Here is an 18,953-nt window from a genome sequence, read left to right on the forward strand (position 1 = left end):
CTTGGCATCATAACTAAAGGGAAATGTGGTGCTCCCTCTCAGCAGAGAGACTTACTATATAGACTTACTATTATATACTATATAATTAAAAAATACCCATTCTTGAGCTGTGAATAGAGGAAACAATCAAAGAAAGAAGACAACAAGCCTAGTACTCCCCCAGCTTTCAGGTGCTGTAGGAGAGATGCAGATTGTCCTGCAGCTGCCTGCAGGATGTGGCTGGTGACTCAGGATGTGACTTGGTGCTGCTGTAGAGGGATGATGCTGGCAGCCCCTACACAGTGGACCAGAATGTGTGCCACAAATAATCCAGGCTGAGAAGCTCGTTTGTCTCTGCCAGACCTGCCTGCTGCCTCAGCCCTGCACCCTGCAGAAACTTGAATTTTTTGTTCCTTCTTGCTATGCATAGAAGGTACATGCAGAGTTTTCTGTCTACATCTCACTCATGCTTTGTTTCTAAACGTTTTGCAACGCCTTGTAGGAATTTCCACTCCTGCCTGAGCAATCCCAGATAACCCCTAAATAAATAAATTTTATATTTAGTGGGCTGTTCTCTCCCAAAATGCACCCTGGCTTGTATTCTGGGTAGTGCTTTGCTGTCTGCCTTGGTCTGGTCTCCCATACTATGTTAGTTCTCTCTTGTTTTCCAGGTTTGGTATGCTCTTCTAGCCTTCTGTGTTTTAAACAAGACCCGTCAGGACAGATTTATACCTGAAATTGGGGATTGTACCTTGCAAACCAGACCTTGGCATCACGTGCCCGTGTATAGTAGTGAAAGCTCCTGTCTGTTTTCAGTCTATTAGATAGTGAAGATCTGTGACCACAACCTCTCCCTGTTGCTTTTCACTTCCTTGACAGTCTTTATCATTTGTGATCTTCACTGTAACAGTCTTAAGTTTTCCTGTGATACTGATGGTGATACTCAGCTGTTCTGCTGAGAAATTGGTCTTGCATGACATTACTCGAAATGCAGAACAGTTGAGCTACATCAGGTGCTCAAGGCCATGTCCAGCTGAGGTTTGAATTTCTCAAGGGATGGAGAATTCTCTCTTTCTGTGTCCTGTTCCAATGTTTAACTGCACTCACAAAGGAAAAAAAGTAAAAATCCCAACATCTAATGGTAATTTCCCATGTTCCAGCTCATCCCAGTTGCCTCTTACTCTGTCCCTGTGCACCTCTGAGAGGAGTTCACTTCTCTCTTCTCTGCACCCTCCTGCTAAGTGTCTGTAGGCACCAGTAAAGTACCCCCTTCACCCTCTCTTTTTCCATCTGGACAAACTGAGCTCACTCAGCCTCTCCTTGTATGTCCTGTACTCCAGCCCTTGACCATCCTGATGTCTTCTGCTGGACTTGCTCTAGTCTGTCATTGTCTGTCTTGGACTGGGGAGCCCAAACTGGGTCTGGAATCTAGTTGTGGTGTCACCAGTGCTGAATAGAGAGGAGGAATCCTTTTTCTCTGCCTGCACATTTGCTGAGGCTGGGATTGGTGTCATTGCTGCCACAGGGCATGCTGCTGATGCAGGGGTACCTTGATGTCCGCCAGGATCCCCCCGTCCCTTTCTGCAGAGTCTGTTCTGCTGCCTGGGGTTCTTCCCAGGCAGCAAAGTTGTGGTATGTTCTAGGGAAGGGCTACTAGGCAGGTAGTAGCCCCCCGGCACTAGTTTCTAGTCTCTTTAATTGGAGCAATGCTGTTTCCTGCTGGGTTGTGGTTTGCTTCTGAAGGTACTGCTGGGTATGTGAGTGCCATTCCTTCCGTGAAGCCTAGCGTACCTTGCAGGCTGGACTTGATCTTTAGGTAGCGGCTTTTACCTTGCTGAGAGGACTGTACCTCGCGCATTTGCAGTACAATGCCGAGCCCTCTTTCTACCCCACGTCCAAAGTGCTGTGCTTCATGGTGCCCTGGGAGCTGGCCCTCTGGCTGAGCTTAGACACTATGACCTCTCTACCTTCATGTGACTCCATGGGCCAGGTATCTCCTAGGGCTTGAGCTTAGGCAGGGTGCAGCCTGCCAGGTCACTGCACCGGTAAAGAACTGGCCCATGCACCTGTAAAGAACTGGCCCAGACCTAAAAAGTGCTGCTGTTTAGAGGTCTCTGAGCTCCGCTGCTGCTCCCTTCTGCTTGCACTGTTATAATAAACCAGCCACATGGATGTGCACTGGCATTTCACTGAGGGCCAGAGGCTAGGACTGGAGCTGGGTGTGTAACTTCCATAGCAGTAAATGACAGTAACACACAGGGTAGCAATGTTTATGAAACCTTCACTCACTGCACATGCCACCCAGGCTGTCCTCACCTTTCCTTTGATGTAACTCTGTCCCCAGAAATAGCATCTTCAAGAAGAATAATTGCACCAGTATGTGTGTTCTGATGAAAGAACAAATCTTTGGTGGATAATCTCTCTGCAACAAACAGCAAATGGGAAATGTGCTAAAGTAAATGGTCATTGTCATAGTGACCACCTGTCATCTCTTACTAAAGAATACTTCGGGAAGGAAAAGTCAGTGCATTCTTGGCCAGGAAAGCTCACAGATGGTGAAGGGAATGAGCTCCACCTCCTCTCTTCAGTTTTAGGAAGACCTTTCACAGGAAAGCCTCACTCCTGGCACAGTCGCTGAGAACAGTGTTGCGAACAGCTTAGGCTGGGCCTCTTGGAGGCCCAAGGAAGGTTTCGCTAGAGCTTGTCTTTGCTTGGGTACCAGTGAGAACTGTAGTGCTGCACCATTGCAACATGTGGAGGCCTTTCTTGCCTCCCCTCTGTAGGTTGTTTGGTTCATTTTCCTTGCTAGCATGGGTGACACCAGCAATGGAGGTCAAGAAAGGCCTTTGATCAGCACCGCCCAGGCTTGCTGGACCATGCTGAAGTTCCCATCAGCCAGCTTCCCTGGTGCTCGCTGGGTGCTGAAACATGCCTGTGCCCATTGCCTTTCTCTTTGATTGCAGAGGGGATGTAGCTGTGGTCTCCTTTACGGTGCCACCTGCATGCTCCTGTCATGACTTCTGGGGCTGCTGACCCATTTGCAATGGAGATGAAGAGCTGGGGGCTCTAAAGTCACGTAACCTTAGCCAAATTTGGGATTTGTCTAAGTTGCTGAAGGGTCTCCAGCCACGGCCAACTTAGGATCCTGCTGGCCACAGCATCTGTCAGGATCAAGCTGGGAAGGGTGTGGGGATGCATTGAGGTCTTGGGAAGGGGCAACATTTATGAGGTGGTACCCAGTTCCTTTGGACTGGTGTGCCTATTTGGTTAGCTTTGACCTATCTGCTCACTAGCCCACAGTTTAAATCAAGGAGTGCTCACAAAAGCAATGATAACTGACTTGTAAGAACAGCTGTTGCCTCCCTAAATCAGCATCGCAGCTTGCTGTCCCATCCACGGGGAGGCAGGAGAGAGTGAGAAACCACCATAGGCTGTTCTATCCTTAGAGCTGGTCCCACAGCCCTGCGGAGACCCAGCCAGTGGGTGTGAGCATTTTGGGGGGGTCTGTGAGTTGTGCTACCGTGCAACCAAGAGAGTGGTGCATGCACACAGCATTTTTCATCCCCCAAGTCATTCAGTGTCTCTGTCAGCAGGCAAGCCATAGAGACAGTAAAGACAGGACAGAAGTGAAGGAAAGAGTTGGAGTGGGCACGAGTTAGAGTGCCTTTCTTGCTTCCTTCCTGGGGCAGAAAAACGTTTGTATATGTGGAGAGATAAGGACTGTTGCCCAAGGAAAAGACTAGGAGGAGTTTTCAGAGACACAAGCTGAGCAAGCAGAGGGACCCCTGTTCCCCTGGGACATCCTTCCTTCATCCCAGCAGATCAGTCCTGTGAGCTGTGCTTGGGCAGGGCTCTACACTGCGTCTGTCTGCTGAGGGGCAGAGGTGTGCTCCAGGACCTGTCGCTTTCCTGGCTAGGCAGTGTGTTGGGAGCTTTTCCTTCCCCTGCTGGTGCTGTATGCATGTCTCCCTCTGGCTTTAGCAGTGTCCCCCTCCACAGCATCCAGTGGGCTCCAGGTGCAAGGAGCCAGATTAAGCAGAGCACGCTTGGGAGAAACAAGTGCTCCCTGGCAGTGGGGCAAGGAGAGGGGGCCTTTGGCAGCTCAGGAGAAACTGCAGGCTTTTGCGAAGCGTTGATTGGTGTAAGGTGGCTCTGCGAGGCGGAACAGAACAGAGTCAAGGCACTGGCTCTTTCCTTGTGGACTGTGAACACCATTGACTTGTGTGTGTGGTGCAGTGGAGTCTGTGGCCAAGATGCTCCAGCTTAGCTTGTGCGCCTACCAATCTTCTTGTAGGGTTCAAAGCGAGTCCTGAGATCAAACGAATACGTCCTCCCGCCTGGCGGCCTGATGGAGACTGAGCTGGAGCTGACCTTCTCACTACAGGTACTTTGTGTTGCCCGGTTCCCTGGTGCCCCCCTCACCTGGCATTTCTTGACAAGCACGGCTTTGGGGGCTCAGTGTGAAGGGGGCAGTCTCTGAGAAGGGGCCTTCTGTGGGTGCCCATGCTCAGATCATAACGGCACAGATTCCTGCTGTTGGCCAACTGCTCCATTGCTCCAGGGATTGTTTTGCTGGGCATGGGGATTTGGAGGATGATATGGAGTGCAGGTGGCCTTTGAGGGACACCTCAAAGCTCAGCAGGTCAGATCCTGCTGTACATCAGCACTGAGGAAGATTTTTCTACCCGCGTGTCATGCTGAGCCCCACCCTCATGCTGCCATCTTCCCTGCACGTCCCTTCCCCAGTACCCACACTTCCTCAAGAGAGATGGCAACAAACTACAGATCATGCTGCAGCGGAGGAAGAGATACAAGAACCGCACAATCCTGGGCTACAAGACCCTTGCAGTGGGCATCATAAACATGGCTGAGGTACAGGGTGCTGGGAACAGAGGGGAGCTTCGCATGGCCTCACTGTGCCAGTGCTGGGAAGGGAGCTGGGCCGGCTGGCAGGCTCTCGGTGCTGAGCGGTCTGGCTTGTTGGCTAGCTATGAGACAGAGGGGGTGGGCTGCCAGCTGCCATTGTGTCACCCTGGCAGGGGCTTGTCTGTCTGCCTAGGTGATGCAGCACCCAACAGACGGCGGGCAGCTTCTGGGCCTCCACAGCAACATGAAGGACGTGAACATCCGAGTGGCTGAAATCAGCATCTACTCGTTGTCCAGTCAGCCCATTGATCATGAGGATGGGAGTGTCCCCTCAGGTCCTAAAATCAAAGCTTCAGGTGTGTTAGCGCTCATCACAGACCTGAAGGCAAGCATTTGGGACAGGACATGAGTAATAGAGTGCGTCCCCAAGCGCCTGCCAGCAATCATTTCTCTGGAGCGATGCCAGGCATCATGCTTAGCTGTGGCATGTGTACTGTCTGCTTTCAGATCGCTCCCCAGACATTGATAACTACTCGGAAGAAGAGGATGACAGCTTCTCCTCAGAGCAGGAAGCCAGTGATGATGCTGTGCAGGGTCAGGTAAGGGAGGCCTGGCAAGGTGGTTCATGTCCTGGTCCCATTTCTGGAGCAAGAGTCAGGGGTTAAGAGTCTGGATTGCTCTGAACCCTCTCATCTTCCTTGTAAACATTTGTCATGGTTTCAGAGGACAGAGAGCCACAATACCCGACAGCAGGAAGAACTGTGGCCTGCTGTCAAGTCCGTGGTGAGGCAAGGGACTTTGGAGAGCCATAGGTCTCACCCATCTGTCCTTGGAGCTGTCTGGTCTGCAGCGTAAAACCCCTGCTGAGACCCCTCCATCTTGCACTACGATTCTCTCCCATCTCCTTGTGGTAACAGGCCAGAGGCTGCCCTTTCTCAGAGCAGAGATTTTAGGAAGAAGAACAATCTGGGTCTGAAAATGGTCAGAGGTGGCAGACCCATCCTAGGCCTGTGATGAGCTGTGCTACTGCTGTTTGCTGTCCTCTTGTTGTGGTGCCTACGCTCAAGGCCAAAAAAGCTTCTGTTCGGGGTCCTCCGTATTACCTGTCCCGTTGTGCTGGGTTAACACATCAGGGCCCCACGTCACTGGGAGCTGTGTGTATTGTTGAGGCTGATCCCTGGAAGAACACTTTTTGTGAGCTCAGGTGCTGCGCCCTCTGAGCTAACCCTGGAGAGGGGAGAGCAGGAGAACAGCACATGGGTCACAGGGAGGCTGGTGAGTGCAGAGAGAAGAGTTTTAGTTGTAACAAGGACTTCCAGAAAGCTGCTGTCTCTCCTCTGAATCTTGATGTACATGTCCTTCTGGAGGGGCCTGGGAGCAAAGGCGCTGGGGAAGAAGGTCCATTGGGGGACAGTGCTAAGGAGGGAGGAGCTGCATAGAGAGAGGTGGGAGGAGGGAGGAGCTGCATAGAGAGAGGTGGGAGAAGTGAGAAGCAAGGCTCTGGGAGCAGAGTGGACCGAAGCTTTTCAAAATGGGGTGCAAGCGTGGGGCCAGGGAACTTCTAGGAGATGCTGCTCCCTGCACTCTGAGTTGCTCTTATGTTCTGTGACCTTTTGCCTGCAGGATCTGTTTGACGAAGAGGATGACTTGAGGAAAACCAAGAAGGCTAGGAGGAAAATGATCCGAACCACATCAATGACCAGAGTAACATCAGCATTTACAACATGATCAAAGGGATGGAAAGGATTCGCTTCCTCTCCTCCCTGCAGGGAGTGAGGGGGGAGTTGGGGGGACATTGGCTCTGGTGCGGAGCAGGGAAGAAAGCCTTTGGCTCTGAGAAGAAGGAGCAAACCCCTTGCCATTAATGAGTTAGCTTGCTACTCGGAGCTGTACCCCGGCTCATGGTCTGTACTGTGTTTAGCCTGGCTTCGTATCAGTGGTGATCTGTGTGCAACATAGGTTTGACTTGCTGCTGTGACGTGGTCTCTTCTCTTTCTCTCCCTGAGGAAGGGGAAGGTTGGTGCAAGGAAGGGTGAGCCATTAGCAGCTCCTCTGCCTGTCAGCAGAAGCGGGGAGCTGCTGTGCCAGCCCCCTGCTCTCCAAGCATCTCATCATCCCCATCTGCTTCAGCCCTGTGGGTCCCTGGGCACCTTCTTCCTGAGTTTGTTCCCCATCTTTTCTTGCTTTAAGGCAGCATTCCTCAACCAGATGGTCTGGCAAGTAAGGGGATTTAAATGGAGAGAAAGTGCTATTCCAGCCTGTAGCAGAGAGAGTCTGAGTCGTTGCACCCTCCCTCATGCCCAGCTACTGTGGCTTCTTGCGGAGTCCAGATTTAGTCCAAATCCTACAGGAAATTTAAAGGGCAAGGGAGATTATAGCTGAGCTTGGGCCTGTGGACCCAGAAAGGAACTGATAACATGTTAAAGAGAGCAACCCAGGCCTGTGTGTTAGTCATCTTCAATCATGGTTTGATAGTTTTTTCTTCCCTTGTTTTGTTTTAGCAACCAAACTTCAAGCAGAAATTTGTGGCTTTACTGAAGAGGTTTAAAGTGACGGAGGAGGTAAGAAGTGGGAAGGCTGCCCCATCTGGCAGTGTCTCCTGCAGATATGTAGGTGTCAGAGTGCTGGTTCCCACTCACTGGGAACACAAGGCATGAGCTGCAAGTGCTCAGGGGTGTTACCAAAAGTGGTGTGAGACATGACTCAGGCTGGGCCTTGGCTTTTCCGAAGCTTTCTGCCTCAAGAAGGCAGCTCTGAGCCTCGTACTCAAATCAAAAATGCCTTCCTTTTGGGGAGAGGGGTCGGGGGAAGAAGGGTGTTGTCATACACTGTCTCTGCCTCAGGAACTGGCATTGCAGGGGCAGTCCCGTTCTCAACTGAGAGCAGGCTAAGATCAGCCTGGGGATAGCTGGCCTTGGCTGGGAGCCTGCACTGAGTGTGCAGCACAGCCAGTGGAGGTCCTCCCAGGTGTCTTAATGCCCAGTAAGTATGATGGGTGTCTGAGACTCCTTTGGATGTCGTGCTCATGGCACCCTCCTTTGGCCCAATGACAGTGTCACTTGCTGCTTCTGCAGCCTGGATTTGGCTCCCTGAGGTGAGAACAGTGCCGTGATGTGCCTTGTGGCTAGGAGGGAGCTTCTATGTGCCTGGCCTGGGGCGCGGGTGACTCCGTATCTCTTCATTGCCCTCTGGGCTTGGTCCCACAGGTCCTGGACTCTGACCCTGTAGACCAGACCCAGGAGGTGGAGGAAGACCTGGGCTTGCTCTATGACAGCCTGGAAGAGTGCAACAACAGTGACAGCGGCCCAGAGATTGAGGACAATGAAAGTGTGCACAGCACACCCAAGCCCACCCTGAGGTAAGGGTTGCAGGGAGTCACAGGCTGACAGCACAGTCTGTGGGACCTGGAGAAATGCCCTCTGATGTTTTTCTGTTGCTTGGGTTAATGCAGGCATTGTCTCATCTCCATTCCCGTCACCATCTTTTGGCACCACTGAGCTCCTCACTTGCATATCCTGTTTAATAAACTCAAAGCTGCCCATTAAAACTGGCCTCCTTCACGTTCAGTCTCATTTAATTTCCTGCCAGCCCAACATCTGACACTTACTGATCTGCTGGAAGAATACCTACTTGATCTAAGCCCCCACTGCTCCCAGCTCTCCTGTCTTTCTGCTGACAGTTCTGGCCTTCTCAGGGCTCTCCACACTGAAGCATGCTTATCTTTTGAGCACTTCGTGACTGCTCGGGCCAGTCCTTGTGTTCTTGTGAGATCTGCATGCTGCGTTCCCACCCTTTGTGGAGACATGTGACTAGCAACCATCAGCCATGTTCCTCACCCTATTCCCCAGGCACCCGGTGGCTTGACTTGCTCTGCCAAGCACTGCTGACTTGGCACAGAGGTCTCCAGTGGACCATGCAATGAAACCAGGCTTTTCTCCCACATGGTCTGCATTCACCTGGCCTCTCTGCTCATGGCTGTTCTGTTTCCATGCTATCCTTTTCTGAGAAAGTTGCCTTTTATTGTTTTTCTACTTGGCTGCCTCACAGTGTGCCTGGTCTCTTCTAGCTAAGTCAAGCTTACTTGTCATTATTGTTTCTATAGTTCGGTATTTAAATATAATTTGGATTAGTTGGAATCCCTGCTGAAGGTGCTTAGCAGGGGTAGCAGGCTTGGTCTGCCATGGGCAAACTGTTTGAAATTAAATCTTCTGGATTCAGGAACCCATGGGGCCCTGGGGAAGAAACGGGAACATGGCAGAAGTCATGTTTTCCACAAACCCACAAGTTGTCGTGAAGGAGACAGCAGGCACGTGGGCAAGGGAGAGCTGCTTAGGTGGTCTGCTTGGACTCCAAAAGGAGTTTCACACGGTCTCTCATCAAAGGAAACAAAGGTGCTGTAGGAGAAAAAGGAAGGTCTTTTTGTGGTCAGACAACTGTTTATGTATCTGTGTAAAACTATGTAAACTGTAAGAAAAGTCTATTGAGAGTATTTAAATATAAGTATTAAATATAAGACCCCACCCTAGTTCTGCAGGTGTCTGCTTGCAAACATCTAGTCACTGGGAGAGCATCCTAGAGTAAGTGCTGGTTTGTGCTTGTACCTGCCGTTACAGTCTTCCTGGGGTGTTTGCTGCTGTCCCTGGTAGGACAGCTATGGGGCCCTGGGCTGTTTTTCAGCCTGTTCACAAAGTGTCCCTAGCTTGGTTTGCTCTCTAGTGCCTCAGTTTCTGGTAGTGCCGAGCGCGCATCCCCTTGAATTCACGTTACTGGGTCTGTACTTTTTCTAAGGAGGGGTGGGAGCTGGCTGCCCAGGTCTTTAGCGTAGACTGCATGGTTCCAAGGCCCTGCGTAGCCTTCTCAGCTGGTGATGACCTTCCAGCCCAGCCTGTAAATTCAAGATGGGATCCTCGTGTTGCATTTGTTTATTGTTGTAGACGACCTCTCTAGACACTGTAAAGGTCTCTGTGGAGTAAGGCATTAAGGTAGTCCTTAAGGGTGAGCAGTGGCCAGTGCCCTGCATTGGGCCAGTGGTGCTGGGAGCAGAGCGCCATCCTTTTGATCAGCCAGGGAGGCCACGCAGCCATAGGCTGCTCCTACACTGGGGTGAAACCAGCTAGAACTGAGGCTGTTAGGTAAGACCTCAACAGTCAGAGCCTTTGATTGAAGATCAGAGGTGAAGGAGCAAATGTCACCATAGGTGACTGGGAAAATGGATGGGGAGAGGGGACTCATCCATTGAAAACAGGAGGAGGCTGTGCAGAAGGGCTGGGATTTACCTAAATCCCGGCCTGCTGAGACTCAGACTCAATCATGCCTATATGAAAGCCTTTAAACTGCAGAACAGGGAAAGCTGAGAATTGCGGAAGAGCTCTGTGCTCAGTGTGACACATCATCTAGGGATGAAAGCTTCTGAATTGCAAGTGGGAGAGAGCAGAAACAGACACGGCTTCCATGGGGTAGGGCGAGACAGCCCCATTTAAATAGGGTGTTGCAAGCCAGACCAAGTGTGTACAATCTGGACACATCCAACGTGTAAGAAAAACGAAGGGATGAAGATACCTTTTTGAGGTGCCAGTGGCACCAGGGCTAGGTCATGTTTTGGTGGGATTACTGAAACAGTACAGAGGAGTGTTGGAGAGATGCTGATTGGGGAGCGAATTATTAGAAGACTTAGATATTTCTGTGGTTTTACTATGTCATTAACATAGTCTGTATGGATTGAAATTGCTGTCTGAGAAAAGGCAAGTGTAGAGTAATGACTGTACAGGGTGGTGGCAACGTCTGAGATCCTGTAGCAGAGATTGGAGGAGTGGAGAGAGCAGAAATATGTTAATAACAGGAGACACCATTTATCCCTATATGACCTGGAGAAAATGTCCCACCAGGGCACAATTCCAACTCTAAACCTGGAGCTTCGGTAGATGAACGTGTTGTAATGCAGCTGGTCACGGAGTCAGTGAGAGGAAAATCGAGCCTTGACTTCCAGCCAGTATATAAACATCGCTGCTGAAGAGCTGCTCTGTGGTGGGGGACCATCATTTACTGAGAGGAAATGTCCTTGTAGGAGCAGTAAAAGCAAAGAACCTGACAAACTCTGTTGTACCTACCTGGCAGCACAGCGTGCTGTATACCAATGAGGAAACGTGGTAAAAGGAAAGGGAGCAGCCAGGATGTTCAGACCTACCTGTCTGTAGGTATCCTGCAGAAAGCTGCAGATCTAGCCAGATGAGGACAGTAGAAAACAATGGAAAATCTGGCAGAATCCTAACAGAAGAACCCAATACCCTACGCCTCCGTGGCCATCCCCAGAGACCTGCAACCTGGTATCCCCATCTGCACATGAGGCAAATCAGGAGAAACTTTTCCTGGGAGTTAGTGAGCAAGTACATACAGCTTAGAGGGAAGCTGTCTCAGATCCTCCTGCAGGAAAGTCACACATTGCAGATGGGCTGCAGTTGCTGCGAGGGTGCTGGGAAAGCTGACAGGTGAGATCCAGTGATACAGTCTGCTTGTTTCCTAAAGACTGGTCTTTGAGCAGCCCGCAGGATGCGAACCCCCTGGTCCTTGGCAAATAAATAAAGGGTGGAAAAAGGGCTGAAACAAAGGTGGAAGCTCACACTGTGGTGGCAGAGACAGTCCTGCTGCCCCCAGAGAGGTCCTGTGATGACCATTGTGACTTGGGAACAGGACCTTGGAGTTGCACTGCGCAGCTCTACCGAAACATCAGCTCAGAGACCTTAAAAAAGGCAAATTTAAGTGCTGGGGAACAAAACATGACATTGCTGTGCTGCTGCGTTGCCTGAGGTGTGGTTCTTTGTACAATACTGTGATCTTCAGAGCCTCAGGAAAGAGGAAGGCAGGAAGGGAAGGTGGAAGCCGCTGCTGGAATAGTGCAGCAGCAGCAGTCAGAGGCGAGACTGAAGAGGGGGAGCAGAAGGGAAGGCAGCAGAAATCTGTGGAAGCCGTGGTGGTGCAGGAGAGGTAGAGAGGTTCAGCAGCACGTTGGAGTTGTGATGTTGACAGAGACCATATACCAGTGAGATGGGGCAAGGTGGCGGTCCCTCACCCTGCACTGCCATAGTAAGGGATCACCTGAGAGAGAGGTCGTGGCTGGCTAGGAGACAGGGACCCTGCCTCCAAATCACCGGGGTCACAGGTTTAACCCCGTTGGCCTGGGGTGGCCCATCCTGTCCCTGCGCCCAGCACTGTTGCAGCAGACCACGGCGTGCGGGGCTGGCAGTCTGCTGGCAGGTCTGCGCCTAGGCTGTGAGTTGCTCGGACACGGGTGTCCGGCCATGTGTCCCACCAGGGACCTCTCCACAGTGCTCTGTGCTTGGGACAGGCCAGCGGGGGTGTGCTGGGATCATCGTGACTTTGTTCCTTTCTTATTCCTGCCTTTTTCTCTCCCGTCTGTCTGTCTGTCCATCCGTTCGTCTGTCTGTTTCTCTGCAGGCGTTTCTTTGAGGGAGTCTCTCATTCTGGTTCCCAGACTGAGATCGGCAGTCTGCACAGCCAGAAAGGGCAGGATCAAGAGTCGGGCAGCCCTGTGAGTTATACCACCACCACCTGTTGCCCCCTTCCCTCCCCAGCCAGCCCAGCATCCCCGCAGTGCCTGCAGCTCCCTCTGAGACCACAGCTCCCAGCAGCACCTGCCTGTGGCTGCTCCTTCCCTTCTTTCCTCTTCTTTTTCCCAGCGCAGGCAGACAGGTAGCGATGGCGGGCATGCTCTGGGGCCAGCCCCAGGGGGACGCCGGGCTCCCCTGTGGGAGCGCGTGTTCTGCGAGGCCAGGCGTGGGTCACCGGCAGCTGCCCCCCTCGGGGCGCTCCATCCTGCTCTGACCCACCCCGCTCCCTGTCCCCCAGGGCGAGGCAGACAAGCGGAAGCCGGGGGCGCTGCGACCGCAGGAGGAGCCAGGAGCGGAGGTCCCTGCGGCGGTGAGTCCAGGCTGCAGGACGTGGAGTGGAGCTGGAGCTCCCTCAGGCCCCACCTTTGCTTTCTGGGGTACCGGGGTGCCCGCCAGCCTGGGGGCAGGGCTGGGGGGGACAAGTAGATTGGGCTGGAGAGCAGCAAGGGTGGGAGGAGGGTTAGTGTCTGCGGGAGATGCAGGCCAGCCCCCTCGAGGCCCTGCAGCCTTGGCTCTACAGCGGGGAGCTCTAGGACTGTCCTGGGTGGGGGCATCCATGGGCGCAGGGAGCAGGGCAGGGAGAGCAGCGCGTGCGAAGTGACTGTGTGTGGCCCTCAGGAGCTGGCCGCAGAGGAGCCGTGTTCCCGGCTGGCCCCCGCCGAGGCTGCCATGAGAGAGGGCAGTGTGGACAGGCTGGCCCAGCTGGGCCCCGGGACCAAAGCCGAGCTCCCCAGTGCCGTGTCCCCCAGGTAAGGCGGATCCCTGCCCCACGCCAGGGCTGAGGGCTCACGCTGGCTCCCTGGAGCGGGTCGGGGGTTGGTGGAGATGGGATTTCCTCAACAGCGTTGCCTTTCCTTTCACAGCAAGGCCGAGAGCAAGCAGTTGTGGCGTCCCCGCAGCACCTCTGTGAAGGACCGGCAGAGCTCAAAGGGACAGGGTGGCCGTGCCAGCAGCCTGGACAGCGAGAGCTCTCCAGACTCGTGGCACAGCACCCAGGTGAGGCCCTGGAAGCCACCTCACCTGGATGCTTTTCGCTTGAGAGCCCTGCTGGACCTTCAGCCATGGGCAGGGTGGCCAAGGCAGCCGGCTGGGGTTAACCTTCATGGTGATGCTGTTGTAGGTGCCCCGAAAGTCTGTTTACGATCAGCTGAACCAGATCCTGGTCTCAGATGAGCAGCTCCCGGAGAGCATCGTGCTGGTGAATGTCGCCGAGTGGCAGGGGCAGGTGAGCAGTCATGACAGGAGCTGGGTGCACAGGGGGAGCTGTAAGCAGGGTCCCAGGGGATTCTCCCAACCATGGCAGGGTGTCCTAGGGGACTGGCACCCGCTGTGCCCTCCTCTCCCGTCACGTGGCCCTTCCTTCGCGGAGACGGCGCGTTTGCACAGTGCTGAGCTACATACACAAGAGTCCGGTGTGTCTCCTCCGTCGTGTGCCACCCACCAGCATTGCTGGATCCTCAAAGCACGATGCCCTGAGCAGTCCCAGACTGTACCTTGTGCCCTTGCTGCTTGGTCCTGACTCTCAGTGACCACACTGGTCAGAGCTTTGTTGGGTGCCCTGGCAGAGGTGCCATTTCCCACGGATGGGAGATGGGAGAGCATAGCCCTCTGCTCCCAGGGAGCATTAACTGCGTTGTCAGAGCTGGGGTCTCTGGGCAGGGAGACATGTGAGGCCTTCCTGCCGTTGTGCCCGTGTGAGGGCGGGCCCAGCCCCTGAGGAGCATAGAGGAGCTGACTGCTGAAAGTGAGCAGGGCCGTGTATGTGTGTGCAAACATGCAAACAGCAGTTATATAAAGCACTGGTGAGACCCTTTGGGGGGGGATCCTGCAGCTACATCTGACATCCAGAAACAGTGCTGGAAAATAAATGAAGGCAGGGTTTGTGGCAGAAGAAAGAGCTTCTCAGTGAGAGGCAGTGGAGTCTTGACCCAAGCCACACGTCCTTGGTGTGTTCCTGCTCTAGCTGTTGTCCTGATGAGGAAAAAAGGAGCAATGCCCATTCCCAGACCCTGTCATGGCATCTTCTAAGCCCCCTTGTCTGTCACAACTGCCCATTTTACCATTGTTCAACTGCATGCAGACACCTGAAGAGGCACAGAAGGATTTTGGAGTGCTGCAGTGGGAGAGAGCAAGAGAAGGGAATGAGCAGAGAGGGACTGAGCCTAGAGCTTGGCCCTGCTGTGGGATGGTGGGATTTAAATCAGAGAGTCCCTGGACCAAACCCTTTATCTCAAGGAACACAGCCTGGTTCTTGGGGCTGTTTTGCCCTTGCCATCAGAGAGAGGTGACTGCTGTGCTCAAAGGCAAGAGCAGCAGGCTAGGGTAGCCAGCCCCCCTGGAGCAGAGCTAGGAGGAGCAGGGATGCTTAGGCATGCAGCCACAGGTGACCTGATGGTTTCAGCCTCCCTGCACGGCACGGGTGGGGACAGGGGCCCCAGCTCTATCCCAGGGGGGCGCGGGGGCCAGGGCAGGCATGGGCTGGTGCTGGCCAGCACCGCCGTGCCCCCCTAGAGTGCCTTAACCTGAGCTCTCTACATTGGCAGTACGTGAGTGAGCAGCTCCAGGCGCACAAGCAGTTGGTCGTGTCCACCTGCTCCGTGGCGGACATCCAGGCAGCCTTCAACACCACTGTCTCCCGCATCCAGCGATAGTGAGTAACAGCTTGGGCTCAGCCCTGTGACTGCAGAGAAGGGCTGCGAAGGGCCCTGGCTCCCCCAGGGCTCCTTAGGGCCCTTCAGGGACTGTGGACACAACTATGGGAGCAGGTGTAGGCCCTGGGGGAAGCGGGGGATCCCGGTGCTGGTTGTGCCCACAGCAGCGTTCTGCAGGTTGGAAATTGTCAGCGATGGGTTTCTGATGCTGGGTGGGCTGAGCTGCTGTGCGTCCCTCACGGTGTCCTTTCCTCTCCTCTTGGCAGCTGTAACTGTAACTCCCACATGCCTCCCCCAGTGAAGGTGGTGGTGGCGGGGGACCAGAGCTACCTGAGCGTTGTCCTCCGTTTCTTTGTGGAGCAGCTGGCCAGCAAGACGCCCGACTGGCTCAACTACCTTCGCTTCCTGCTCGTGCCGCTGGGTGAGAGCCACCACGAGCCCAGCCCCAGGGTTGTCCTCTTCCACCACCCTGGGCTTGCCTGCCTGGAGCCAATGTCACCCTTCTCATCTGCAGGCTCTCACCCTCTGGCCAAGTACCTGGCCTCGGTGGATAACAAATACAGCACTCTCTTCCTGGACACGGCGTGGCGGGAGCTGTTCAGCAGGGCTGAGCCACCCGTCGCAGGTGAGGAGCGGGGCGGGCGGGGGCCAACGGCGCCCTGAAGGGAAGCCCAGCTTGCCACTAAGGCTGTCACGGCTCTTTGCCCCGCAGACACTGTGGACATTGCGGGCCGTGTCGCCCAGTTCATCGCTGGAGCCAGCCTCTCTCACCAGCTCCCCATCTCTGAGGCCATGCTGACGTACAAGCAGAAGAGGTGAGCATGGCCCCGGGGTACCTGTCCTGCCTCATGCGGCCCCGGTCAAGGCTGTGCCCGGGACAAGGCTGTGGGAGACGGGGGACAAACGAGCGAGGCCCTGCGCTCTGCTCTGCCGGCAAGCAGCGTGGTGCTGAGGGGAGCTGGGGTTCCACAGTGAGAGGCCTGCAGCGCCGTCCCCTGCCACCCCCTGGTGCACTTGGCCCCTCCAGCAGCTGTGGGCTGTGACAGCCCCAACAGTGGGGACTGGCTGCCAGGGCTGGGCTGGGCTGGGCTGTGGGCCGCAAGCCAGCACTGTGCTGCCCCGGGGGTTGACGCTCGTGTTCCAGCTGCACTCTCACCTCTCCCTTCTCTTGGTTTCTGGCACCCAAGGAAGAGAAGTCTCTATTTTGATTTTTATATCAGGTATTGGCTTGTGCTTGCTGTGCCGCTGCCTGGCCCCCCCCACCCTTCCCCCCCATGTGCGTCCATCCCTCTTGCTCTGCAGAGGAGCCGTGACCCCAAAGCGGGGCAGGGCTGCCCTCCCGCATGCGAGCCCTCTCCCAGCACTGGAGGGGCCGACTCCTTGCCTCCCTGTGTAGTGTGCCCTGTGCTGCCATGTCGGGGACAGGGGGTCCCATGGGAGGGAGGGCAGAGGAGACAGTCTCAGTGGCTGTGAGCCAGTGCTGGCCCCTGCCAGCGTGGGGGTCCCTGGGCTGGCGACACGGTCCTTGGTGCTCAGCACACCCAGACCCTGACCAGCCTCTCTTCCTTGTGCAGCCCTGACGAGGACTCCTGCCAGAAGTTTGTACCCTTTGTGGGGGTGAGTATGTTGGGGAGGGGCAGTGGGCAATTGGGGCTGGGGCTGGGGGGAAGATGGGCAGCGCACAGCCTTTCTGTTGCTGACTTGTCTGTCCTTGCAGGTGGTGAAGGTGGGCCTGGTGGAGCAGTCCTTCAGTGCCTCCGGTGAGTCCCTGGGAACCACAGTCCCTGGCTCCCTTCTGCAGTGTGGGGAGACCACTGTTAGTGTCCCCCAGCCCCTCCCCAACCCCCACTTTTCTTCTCCAGTGGACTCCGATGATGCTACAGTCTGCACCCCCTCCCTGCTGAGCTCCGTGCCAGCTGCTGGTGGAGCAGCCCCCTACGGCAAGGAGACCGTGAGCACCCCGCCACCCTCCCCGTCTGTCAGCAGCGGCCTCTCGGGTGCTGGGTAAGGAAGCCCCACTCAGCCTGAGGCAGGGGGTGCTGGGGGTGGGAGGGTTTTGAGGCGCTCACGGGCGAGGCTGCCACATCCTGGGATTCTCGGGCCAGCGCCCTCCCAGGGCAGGGTGCAGCTGGGCTCTGGGGAGGGAGAGGAGCAAGGGCAGCATCTGTGTGCTGCATGGTGCTGCCCATCTTGCACAGGTCGCTGAGCCCTGGTGTGGAGGTGATGGGCCTGCAGGTGGACTACTGGACAACACAAGGGCTGGACAGGAAGAAGGAGGGCGAGAAGCGGGAGACGGGTATCAAGAACACGCTCAAGAGCAACTTCCGCTCACTCCAGGTCAGCCGCATCCCCGGCACAGGGGAGCTGGTGCCCCCTAGCACCATGGCCATGACCGTGGTCACCAAGGAGAAAAACAAGAAAGGTAACCAAGCCCACCCTGGGGTGCTCTCCAGCTGCGGGACCACAGTCCATTGCAAAAAGGTCGGGGTGGGGGGGAGCCCACAGGAAAGGGCAGGGCTGAGACCCAGCCCCACAGGGGCTGGTCAGTGCAGCCAGCCCTGGGGTGAGGGCTCCCACCCAGGGCCAGGTGGGGACATCCTAATGTTGGTCCTTGGCCACCAGTGATGTTCCTGAGCAAGAAACCAAAAGAGAAGGACCTGGAGCCCAAAAGCCAAGTCATCGAAGGGATCACACGCCTCATCTGCACAGCCAAGCACCAGAACACCATGTTGCGAGGTGAGGGGAGGTGCCAGCCCCACTGGGCTGCAGGGGGCAGACCAAGCAGCACAGGCTGCCTGTGGTGGGGCTGTGCCTCACTGCACCCTCTCCTCCCAGTGTCCATAGATGGGGTGGAGTGGAACGATGTGAAGTTTTTCCAGCTGGCAGCACAGTGGCCAACGCACGTCAAGTACCTCCCTGTGGGTATCTTTGGCTACTCGAAGAATGCGTGAGACGCGGGGGCAGCCCTGGGATTGGAGCTGCGGAGGGTCGCAAGAGGAGACGGGGAGATGAAGAGACGGACGTGCTCTTGTCCTCTCTCTTCTGCGGCCCAGCCCCTGCCTGCACTGCAGAGGGAGATACCACACCCGCACCACTCCCTGTGGGCCAAGACCCGTGAAGGTGAGGCCAGTGAGACCGGGTCTGCGTACCCTCCAACCACCAGCCAGGGCACCATGCCATCTGCCTCCCATGACCCCCAACAGCAGCCTGGGACAAGGGTTGGCACCAGCCAGCAGGGACCCAGAAAGGGCCCTAGGCCCCGCTCTCCCCAGGTGCGCCTGCCAGGCCCGCTCCCCAGCCAGCCAGGGCCCCAGCTGGGCTGGGCCCAGGCCGGTTCCCCAGCGCTGGAGCCAGCAGGATTGCTCGGGGGCAGGGGGGGTGGCGTGTGGGGCAGGTGGTGAGCAGGGCCCACCAACCCTGTACTGCCCCTCTCCAGCCCTGCTGCCAGCCTCGCGCTGCTGGGCCTGGCCCTGCCCTGCGGGGCTGAGCCTGAGCAGCTTTTCTAGTGCCCCGGCAGCCCTGCTGCTGAGGCTGGCACAGCGCTGATGAGGCTGTCCCCCACCCCCCCTCATTTCCCCACCCCTTCCCAACCAGCCCTGCCCCATGGTGCTGCCAGCCGGAGGTGTGGCATGGGGGCACCTGTTTGTTTGGTTTTGTTTTTTTTTTACAAGATTCTATTTTTTTTAAATTTATTGGACAGTTACTTTTCGGGATTAATTTTAATAAATTAATGCTGGTACCATTATGGCAGGGTGTGTGTTTCCCTCGGTGCCTGGGGGCATGGCTGAGCACAGCTGGGAGAGAACAAATGCAGGCAGGGCGCAGCTACTGC

General features: G+C 55.4%; 1 protein-coding gene across 1 annotated transcript in view; it reads left to right on the forward strand.

Moving 5' to 3' along the window:
* LOC104344982 (phosphofurin acidic cluster sorting protein 1) overlaps positions 1–18,362 on the forward strand; it is a 69,954-nt gene extending 51,592 nt beyond the window's left edge. The window contains exons 3-25 of the mRNA XM_086482253.1: positions 4,274–4,363; positions 4,726–4,851; positions 5,039–5,201; positions 5,353–5,444; positions 6,469–6,549; positions 7,347–7,406; positions 8,052–8,203; positions 12,298–12,391; positions 12,709–12,780; positions 13,089–13,219; positions 13,334–13,466; positions 13,591–13,695; positions 15,014–15,120; positions 15,388–15,542; positions 15,636–15,746; positions 15,834–15,936; positions 16,309–16,341; positions 16,696–16,738; positions 16,839–16,881; positions 16,984–17,125; positions 17,320–17,543; positions 17,744–17,857; positions 17,957–18,362. Of these exons, the coding sequence (XP_086338379.1) occupies positions 4,274–4,363; positions 4,726–4,851; positions 5,039–5,201; positions 5,353–5,444; positions 6,469–6,549; positions 7,347–7,406; positions 8,052–8,203; positions 12,298–12,391; positions 12,709–12,780; positions 13,089–13,219; positions 13,334–13,466; positions 13,591–13,695; positions 15,014–15,120; positions 15,388–15,542; positions 15,636–15,746; positions 15,834–15,936; positions 16,309–16,341; positions 16,696–16,738; positions 16,839–16,881; positions 16,984–17,125; positions 17,320–17,543; positions 17,744–17,857; positions 17,957–18,072 (2,490 nt within the window). The 3' untranslated portion in view covers positions 18,073–18,362. The remainder of the gene's footprint in view (positions 1–4,273; positions 4,364–4,725; positions 4,852–5,038; positions 5,202–5,352; positions 5,445–6,468; positions 6,550–7,346; positions 7,407–8,051; positions 8,204–12,297; positions 12,392–12,708; positions 12,781–13,088; positions 13,220–13,333; positions 13,467–13,590; positions 13,696–15,013; positions 15,121–15,387; positions 15,543–15,635; positions 15,747–15,833; positions 15,937–16,308; positions 16,342–16,695; positions 16,739–16,838; positions 16,882–16,983; positions 17,126–17,319; positions 17,544–17,743; positions 17,858–17,956) is intronic.
* The last annotated feature ends 591 nt before the right edge of the window (positions 18,363–18,953 follow it).

This window comes from Leptosomus discolor, chromosome 2 (genome assembly GCF_034619465.1).
Source record: "Leptosomus discolor isolate bLepDis1 chromosome 2, bLepDis1.hap2, whole genome shotgun sequence".
NCBI lineage: Eukaryota > Metazoa > Chordata > Aves > Leptosomiformes > Leptosomidae > Leptosomus > Leptosomus discolor.